This window comes from Gadus macrocephalus, chromosome 5, assembly GCF_031168955.1.
Source record: "Gadus macrocephalus chromosome 5, ASM3116895v1".
Classification (NCBI taxonomy): Eukaryota; Metazoa; Chordata; class Actinopteri; order Gadiformes; family Gadidae; genus Gadus; species Gadus macrocephalus.
The window spans coordinates 19,223,174-19,233,173 of NC_082386.1; the positions used below are offsets into that span (position 1 = coordinate 19,223,174).

The 10,000-nt window shown below is 49.2% G+C and overlaps 1 protein-coding gene across 1 annotated transcript in view; it reads right to left on the reverse strand.

Annotated features, from left to right (window-relative positions):
• The window catches only part of slc4a11 (solute carrier family 4 member 11), a 53,298-nt gene that overhangs the window by 14,562 nt on the left and 28,736 nt on the right, over positions 1-10,000 (reverse strand). The window contains 5 exon segments of the mRNA XM_060051469.1: positions 2,513-2,586; positions 3,212-3,344; positions 3,881-3,994; positions 5,957-6,082; positions 8,828-8,912. Coding sequence (XP_059907452.1) covers positions 2,513-2,586; positions 3,212-3,344; positions 3,881-3,994; positions 5,957-6,082; positions 8,828-8,912 — 532 coding nt within the window.

Here is a 10,000-nt window from a genome sequence, read left to right on the forward strand (position 1 = left end):
ATCACACACAGTTAGGTTGTAGTACCGGTGAAATACTGCGATCACACACAGTTAGGCTGTAGTACCGGTGAAATACTGCAATCACACACAGTTAGGTTGTAGTACCGGTGAAATACTGCAATCACACACAGTTAGGCTGTAGTACCGGTGAAATACTGCAATCACACACAGTTAGGTTGTAGTACCGGTGAAATACTGCAATCACACACAGTTAGACTGTAGTACCGGTGAAATACTGCAATCACACACAGTTAGGCTGTAGTACCGGTGAAATACTGCAATCACACACAGTTAGACTGTAGTACCGGTGTAATACTGCAATCACACACAGTTAGACTGTAGTACCGGTGAACTGGAATCTCCATCTTCATCATTTATAAGAGAAATTCTCTTGAAATCCCGACAGCAATCAATAAATCAAATAGTCTGACAAAAAAAAACAATCGAGGACCAGGCCAGTCGTAAACCCGTCCAGTCATTTCATTCGGCCTACCTGGCTGTCTACCTAGCTAGCTACCCAGCTAAGCTAAGTCTAAGTCAAAGTCAACTTTATTGTAAATTCCAACAAATGTCTGAGTCAAATAAAAGAACCGAAAGCTACCTGCCTGCGCAAGCCTCATGGCTGGGGACCGTGGTCCTCCACAAGGCGAGGCCGACCAACTGCTAACGCTAGCGAGCTAGCGACGTGTTTTGGGGGAGTGGCTTAAGAGGGAGGGCTGAAGGGAGGGAGGGGATGCTTTCGGTTGGATACTTTCAATATCCAGCTGGCTCTGGCTGGTTTCTTCAGGTGTCACGCTCTAGCTTTAAGGAGCACGTAGGGGTCAGGGGTCACCTGCTCTACAAAGCCTACAGGGAGACTGGGACATTGGGGTTCGAACCCGGAAGCTTTTGTCTGGGACTCAAACTAACTAGAATATCCTGCCACCAGAAACAGACACTCGAGTGGTTGACGGATGGGGTTATAAAAGTAAATGGACTGCATTTATATAGCACTTTTTCTAACCATTGGCCACCCAAAGCGCTTTCCAATATTGCCTCACATTCACCATTCACGCACACATTCACACACCGACGGCGGAGTCAGCCATTCACGGCGACAGCCAGCTCGTCGGTAGCTAACAGTGAGGGTTAGGTGTCTTGCTCAAGGACACCTCGACACTCTAGGAGGAGCCGGGGATCGAACGAACAACCTCCAGGTTACCAGCCAACCCACTCTACCTCCTGAGCTACTGCCTTCAGTTAGAGACCAACCAAGTTAGAGCCCCCATTATGGTTGGTCTCTAACTGTAAAACTGTTCTGAGAAGGGAGGGCAGTGGCACTAGGTTCAACCCCAGGTTACCACTGCCTAGTGGAGTGGGCCTTTTGGTGCCAAACGTATGGAGAACCGCGTTTTAAACGCAATTCTATGGAAAAAGCCCTGTGACACCAGAAACAGAAACAGAGCCTGAAACCCTTTCTAGAGTTGGGTCCTAAACGTAAGCTCAGACGCTGCTGGTAAGAGCATGGAGTGGGAGCGGAGAACACATAAATTATGGTAATATTGTGCTAATGTTATTCCAGCCACCGGCGAGATTCAACTTTGCTCAAACGTTTGGAAGATGCTATCGTGTCGGTATCTTCACAAATGAAATGTTGTGTTTTAAAATGTCGCAATTAAACCGCTGAAATATTATGAAAATCAGTGTAGGATGATAAGCGAGGGAAACGTCTCCCCCGGCCAACCCCTCTGACAGAATGTTCTCTGGCGGGTGATCGCACCGCCGCCGCCTGATCAATCAACCGCTAAGTGATACAATCCCTCTATCACAGCTCCCGTTGCCATGGAGACCAGACAGGGGGGATGCGGGATGCATGGGGTTTCCCTGTGAGGATGGGGGGGGGGGGTTGTCAATGTGAGTGTGTGTGTGTTTGTGTTTGTGTGTGTGTGTATGTGTGTGTGAGCGTGTGTGTCTGTGTGCGTGTGCATGTTCGTGTCAGTGTGTGCGCGTTTGTTCGTGTGTGTGTGTGTGTGTGTGTGTGTGTGTGTGTGTTGTGTGTGTGTGTGTGTGTGTGTGTGTGTGTGTGTGTGTGTGTGTGTGTGTGTGTGTGTGTGTGTGTGTGTGTGAGGGGCACTGTGAACTGGGTCCCACCGTCCTATTATCCCAACACGCCGCAGACTCAGAGCTAACAGTGAACACTACTCCATTACTGGCTGTGCTAGCGAGTGGCGTGATTTCCCTTCTGAATTAGGGACTGATTACATGGGCGGTCGTCCTCTCAGGAAGACGATCTTAGAATACCATCACGATCCTTTCGGAAGCAATGCAAGGCATCACGATTTTCCTTTCTTTCATTCCATTATCATTTTGGTATTGAATGCATCAGTCCTGTTTGTATCTGTTCAAAACAATGACGCACCCCCCGGAGGTGACGTAGCGCCCCGCAACGCTACATGAACAGCTCTGGTACAGACCTGCTGGTCTCGGCGTGGTCTACAGCTCCTACCACGGGGAGGAGGAAGCAGGGACTTACTTTTCACGGTGCCTTTGACCGCGTCCACCACGAAGGCGATGGAGATGAAGAGAGCGATGACCTCCTCTGTAGACCTGGAAGACAGCAGAGCAACCAGGCCACACTTAGGCCCACAAGGTTCTGTCTGTTAGAGGACCACATGTAGAGCTAGAGCACTTAGACCCACCAGGAGCTCTGTCTGTTAGAGGACCACATGTAGAGCTAGAGCACTTAGAACCAATAGATCTGTCTGTTAGAGCAACAGACGTAGAACTAGAACACTTAGAACTATCAGGAGGTGGAGGAGGTGGAGAAGGAGTTGGAGGAAGAGGAGGGAGGTGGAGGAGTGGTGGAGGAGGAGGTGGAGGAGGAGGAGGAGGGAGGAGGAGGGGGAGGTGGAGCTGGAGGAGGAGTAGGAGAGAGGAGGAGGAGATGGAGGTGGAGGTGGAGGAGGAGTAGGAGAGAGGAGGAGGGAGGAGGAGGGGGAGGTGGAGCTGGAGGAGGAGTAGGAGAGAGGAGGAGGAGATGGAGGTGGAGGTGGAGGAGGAGTAGGAGAGAGGAGGAGGGAGGAGGAGGTGGAGGTGGAGCTGGAGGAGGAGTAGGAGAGAGGAGGAGGAGATGGAGGTGGAGGAGGAGTAGGAGAGAGGAGGAGGGAGGAGGAGGTGGAGGTGGAGGTGGAGGAGGAGCAGGAGAGAGGAGAAGGAGGAGGAGGAGGGGTACCTCTTGAAGAGCTTCATGAGGAGGCTGAGGTTGAAGATGCCTCCCAGGATGAGGAAGAGGCTGTTCCACAGACCGATGCACGCGTAGAACGCTGGGAAGTCCAGGTCGTAGTCATCACAGATCCCCCGGATCACTGGTGCACACACACACACACACACACACACACACACACACACACACACACACACACACACACACACACACACACACACACACACACACACACACACACACACACACACACACACACACGTAAGTATAGGTGTACTCACACACATACAGAGTGGTCTGGATTATATGAGGAGGAGTGCGTGTTTGTTCATGCTTTTGTTGATGCAGCAGTTACTGAATTAGTAGCAGTGTACATTTCCACTATGCACTTTTTCCCTTCTGATTCACTATTCTGTCTGTTCTAGCGTGTTGCCTGGACTCCCCTCACGCTGGCCTCACCGGCCATCATCAATTGAATACGTTGTGCCTGTATGCATGTATGTCAATCATGGCACCCACTGCACTCTGGCTAAGAGGGGTCTCATAAATATTTGGCCTGCAAAGCCCTTTGAGACTGTAATGGTGATTAAGGGATATACAAATACAATTGAACTGAATTTAATTGATTATGGCACCGACGGTCAAAGTGGTCTGGGTGTATGAGGAGGAGTGTGGTACCGGTGATGAAGATGGCCAGGGGGGCGGTGGTGAGGGGGATGACCAGGGGGGATCCGGCGAACAGAGAGTAGATCACTCCGCCGATGCTCTGGCCTATCATGGTCTTCTTCACGTCTGGAGGGACGACACACACCTTTAATACACACACACACGTCGCATACACACACACATGCTCACACATACACACACACACATCGCAAACACACGCATAAACACATACATCTCATGCACGCACACACACCTGTGTAAGTACGCACACACACACATGCACATCTCATACACACAGAAACACACATGCACGCACACACACATCTCGAAGATACACACACATACCATACACAATCACACAAAAAAAAAAAATGTAAGCGTGTGTGTAGCATGCATGTGTAGCTAGCATGTGTGTAGCTAGCGTGGCTGTGTAGCTAGCATGTGTGTAGTTAGTAGGGTTGCCAACCGTCCCGTAAAATACGGAATCGTCCCTTATTTGGCAATTAAATGTTGCGTCCCGTATTGAACCAATACGGGACGCAATTTGTTCCGTATTTCCATAAATGTCCAATACACATGTCTGTCACACACACAAATTCTAAATCTAACAATAATGATCAAAACAAAACACAGGGAATACTACGGTCAGCAAAATTGTCGCGGCGGGATCTACGCAAGACCGGCTCCGGTCATCTGTGTGTCTGCGCATGCGTGTGGTGGTCACGGTTGCCTAGCGACAGACACCACACACCGGCGCTGCTCACAAAACCTGCGCCTTTTAAAAATGTCCGCTACACCCGATACTCCACCACGTCCTCAAAAGCGTAAACGCTTGCAGAAGTACGGACGTGAGTGGGAAGACGCACATCCTTGGCTGGACAGCGTCAGTGGAGATGTTTACAAGGCAAGTTGTAAAATATGTCGGCGAGTGTTTTCAGTGGCGCACGGTGGGCTGTCTGACATCAGACAGCATGCAACAGGACAGCATGCAACCTTCTTCTCTGCAATAATATCCTCTCTCTCTTTGAGGATGTTGTAAAGAAGCTGGAGAGTGATGAAACCACCTGTGTTGAGTTATATTCCATCATGGAAAACTTCAAGCAAAAGCTCACACAGAGACGAGATTAACAGTTCTATGGCTACTTAACTAAATTGAAGCTGCAGCGTCTCCGTCCACTTGATGCTGACATGGCAAGGGCAGATTTTACTGCATTCCTCAACACAGCACTCTCATATGTTGAGAAATGGTTCAACTTTTCTGAAGACTACTGGTTGTTCTCACTGCAACCTCTCTCTCTGCACCATGGCACCATGACCTTTACTGACATTGAGAGGGTGACCACCAAGCTCAACCTCATCCATAAAGTCAACATGGATGAACTTTATGATGAATGCTCCACAGCAAAACCCATTCTGAAGAGGCTCAAAGAAGATGCTGAAGATGGATGGAAGTCCAAAGGTGTGGCTGCCAGGTGGGTGGCTCTCTTTCGAGTAGCTGACCTGCCAAACATGCTGTCTATCACCAGACACATCCTGAGCATCCCAGCATCCACTGGATGTGTGGAAAGGATCTTCTCCAGAATGGCCAACAAATGGAGTGGGCCATTCCGTTTATTTAGTTTATATTTTAAAAGTTCATTGCTGCACACGCCACACAAAGAGATTTCATTCAAGATTTAATTGACTGCACTTTATAAGAGAATGTTATGTGGTAATAAAGCATTTCAAGATTTAAGTATGACTAATTCCTTTCTTGATCAACCCTTTACTAAAAACACCAGCACAAAATAAAACATACCACTGCTGCGGGCGCCCCGCCCCACAGGAGTCGGGCCCGTGATGGGCGTCCCTTATTTTAATTTCTGAAAGTTGGCAACCCTAGTAGTTAGCATGTGTGTAGTTAGCACGTGTGTGCGTGTAGCTAGCATGTGTGTAGCTAGAGTGGCTGTGTAGCTAGCATGTGTACTGTGTAGTTAGCATGTGTGTAGTTAGGCCGTGTGTGCGTGTAGCTAGCACCTGTAGTTAGCACGTGTGTGCGTGTAGCTAGCACGTGTAGTTAGCGCGTGTGTGTGTAGCCTGTGTGCGTACCGATCTCTCCGCGGGTGCTCTCGTCGTTGAGCGAGCCGAAGGCGATGGCCGGCAGCAGGATGGCGATGTACAGGAAGATGGCCGTCGTCATGTACTTCAGCAGAGTCTTGTTGCTTCCCACCACACCTGCACACAGGTAACACACAGCCTTCTAAACCAGGCTCAAACAGGTGAAACCAGGGTGAAACCAGGCTAAACCACAAGGGTTCAACCAGGCTGACCCAGAGTAAACTAAGACCGGCCTTAGCTTCCCCACACACCTGGGGAGAGGAAACACACGCCATGCTAAACCAGGGTTACATCAGGGTTACACCAGGGTTACACCAGGCTAAACCAGGGTTCAACCAGGCTAAACTAGGCCCAGCCCTGGCTAAACCAGGCTAAACCAGGCTAAACCAGGGTTCAACCAGGCTAAACCAGGCTAAACTAGGCCCAGCCCTGGCTGAACCAGTACAAATTATAGTTTGGTGTCGGAGCATGAAATAGCATGAAATAAAGAATAATAAATAAACGTATATTAATGTATATTTTTTTGCTGATTGATTACAATTGGAAAGCATATTTATGCGATGGAAACTGAAACAGGAAACAGGTGGACCCGATCCAGCCCCAGACAAAGACCGCAGGCTTCCATTATCCGCAGTGGAGGGGGGGGAAGTGTATATTATTCAACTGTGAAACGCCACAATAAGAGTCTCATTAAATCACCTGATTAGGCCAAATGAATCAACTAATGAATGAACTAATGAATGAACTCATTATACCCAGCCAAGCAGTCTGTGGTCTTCATTACCGCTCAGAACAGTTGTTTGGCTTTTAAAAAACAACGGCGCTCACGGCCTCGTGATATTTTTAATGAGCCTCCCTTCCGAGCCGAATTAAGGTCACAATACGTGTAATTTGGATGAAGCGAGCGCATCAAGACTATAGGATGTTTTCATCCGCACGCGGCTACACGGGCGCTATCGAAGGACTGTTGTTCTGCTGGCCTTGAACCGCGAACACAAACAAACCTTGGAGAAGTTAACGCATTCACAGATTTACGATAACAAGAGCAGAGGAAAACAGTTCACTGCCTGCTTGGTCTCCCCCTTCAGGCTGTGTGTGACCTGCTTTACACCTGGTCTACACCAGGTTTAGGACTCGATGGTTTAGATCTGCTTTACACCTGGTCTACACCAGGTTTAGGACTCGATGGTTTAGACCTGCTTTACACCTGGTCTACACCTGGTCTACACCTGGTTTAGACTTGGATGGTTTAGACCTGCTTCAAACCTGGTCTACACCTGGTTCAGACCTGGATGGTTTAGACCTGTTTTGAACCGGGAGGTTCTTGACCTGATCTAGGCCTGGGTAGTTTTGATCTGTTTAGACCAGCAGGTTTTAGACCTGATTTAGAACGGGATGTTTTAGACCTGGGTTCAAACGGGCTGGTTTCGACCTGGTGTAAACCTGGTTCAAACCTGGTCTACACCTGTTTTCAACCGGGAGGGTTTCGACCTGGTTTCAACCTGGTTTCAACCTGGTTTGGACCTTGATGTGGTTTACAGGTTACCAGCGACAACCCGGCTAATAGAATAGCTGAAGGAAACCTCAGGGGCATGTGATTGGCTGATATGAGGTGCCAGGTGATGCTATGTGATGCCAGGAGACCTCAGCGTGGTGACATCACCCTGCACGGGCCTGTGTTCTAGGGGTAAAGCGGCAGAGACAGTTTGGTGTCTGATCCAGAGTGACTGCTCTTTAGTGCGGAAAACAGCAGGAGGCCAGCAAACTGTGATTTCAAGCAACGCACACACTCAAATACACACACAGAGAGAGGTGTATGCACACCCAACACATACACACGTACAGATAAAGATTTGGACACACACACACAAACACAGTAAGCAGACATTGAGTGAAAACCACAAGAATGTCAGAGTGCCCTCCTGCTGTGAGGAGAAAAAAAACATGATTGACTTTAACTTGGACCAGCAGGGAGTCTCGCCAGTCAGTCTGATGGTATGATGGTAGCCTACCGTCTGAGGTCTGATGGTAGCCTACCGTCTGAGGTCTGATGGTAGCCTAGCGTCTGAGGTCTGATGGTAGCCTAGCGTCTGAGGTCTGATGGTAGCCTAGCGTCTGAGGTCTGATGGTAGCCTACCGTCTGAGGTCTGATGGTAGCCTACCGTCTGAGGTCTGATGGTAGCCTACCGTCTGTGGTATGATGGTAGTCTATCGTCTGAGGTCTGATGGTAGCCTACCGTCTGAGGTCTGATGGTAGCCTACCGTCTGAGGTCTGATGGTAGCCTAGCGTCTGAGGTCTGATGGTAGCCTACCGTCTGAGGTCTGATGGTAGCCTAGCGTCTGAGGTCTGATGGTAGCCTACCGTCTGTGGTATGATGGTAGCCTACCGTCTGTGGTATGATGGTAGCCTACCGTCTGTGGTATAATGGTAGCCTACCGTCTGTAGTATGATGGTAGTCTATCGTCTGAGGTCTGATGGTAGCCTACCGTCTGTGGTATAATGGTAGCCTACCGTCTGTGGTATGATGGTAGTCTATCGTCTGAGGTCTGATGGTAGCCTACCGTCTGTGGTATAATGGTAGCCTACCGTCTGTGGTATGATGGTAGCCTACCGTCTGTGGTATGATGGTAGCCTACCGTCTGTGGTATAATGGTAGCCTACCGTCTGTGGTATGATGGTAGCCTACCGTCTGTGGTATGATGGTAGTCTATCGTCTGAGGTCTGATGGTAGCCTACCGTCTGTGGTATGATGGTAGCCTACCGTCTGTGGTATAATGGTAGCCTACCGTCTGTGGTATGATGGTAGCCTACCGTCTGTGGTATGATGGTAGCCTACTGTCTGTGGTATAATGGTAGCCTACCGTCTGTGAAGTCTGAAGGGTAGAAGGGCAGTCGGCGACACAGGTCCTCATAGATCCCTCGGCCGGCTCGGAAGAAGTCTTTAAACTGCAGGAGAGAAGAGGGTCAGACCGGACGCCACGCAGAAGAGAGCAGGGGGGGGACGAAATCACGCCCAGAACGTTCACTGGTACTGGGACTACTGGGATCAATGGTGCAAATTTACTGGAAAGAATGGAGGGAAGGCGTGATGGAGCAGTGCTCTGTTGAAACAGAACAAAGCCGAGTGTGACGGTTCCCATTTAAGGGATGAGAACGAGTTAGTTTAGGGATATCAAACAAACATTACTCAGGCATGAAACAATCCCGACAGCCATGGTAAAACCAGTTCACCCTCTTTAACACAGTGGGATGGTGCTCCTCCGCCACGATGGAACGTTCCCCGTTAAATCCATCCTGTTTTAGGGGAACAGGCTCTGATTGAATAAGACCTGTTTAATGTAATATACACAGATGTAGGTTTCATGAATCCCATAATCCCGAAGACAGCTGTGCCGGGGTCAAGATCCACAGGCTGTTAAGACAACAGCCGGGGTGGTCGCTGCGTCTCCTGAATCAGAGGGAGGGGTTTGACGTGTCTGGAGCCGAGACATGTCAACAGCTAGGAATGCTCCGACAACAGATGTTGATGTGTTTATTCGTGTTGATGTGTTTATTCATGTTGACGGGTTTATTTTAAGAACACACGCTGCTTCTTAACGCACCCCTGCTGAGGACTCGTGTGTCATAAAATGTGTTGTTTTGTAGGTCAGAGTGTGTGTGTGTGTGTGCGTGTGTGTTTTATTTCTGTGCATATGGATTGGCGGTATGTTTGTTGTGTGGGTTCGACATACAAATCTGTATCATGTGTGTGTTGTTTGCAGGTTGGTGTGTTTGTATCTTTGAATTTTTTTGTGTGTTTCTGTGTGTGTGTGTGTGTGTGTGTGTGTGTGTGTGTGTGCGTGTGCGTCTGCGCGTGTGTGTGTGTGGGTGTGTGTGTGTATGTGGCCCTAGCCAGCTATTCTTCCCCAAAAATGTGTGCATGTGCGCGTTTGTGTGTGTGCTTGCGTGTGTGTGCGTGGGTTTGTGCTTGTGTGTGTGTGATGTTTATGGTTCGCTCAGAGCACACGTTAGTGTGAGGGCCTCTTGGAGACAAC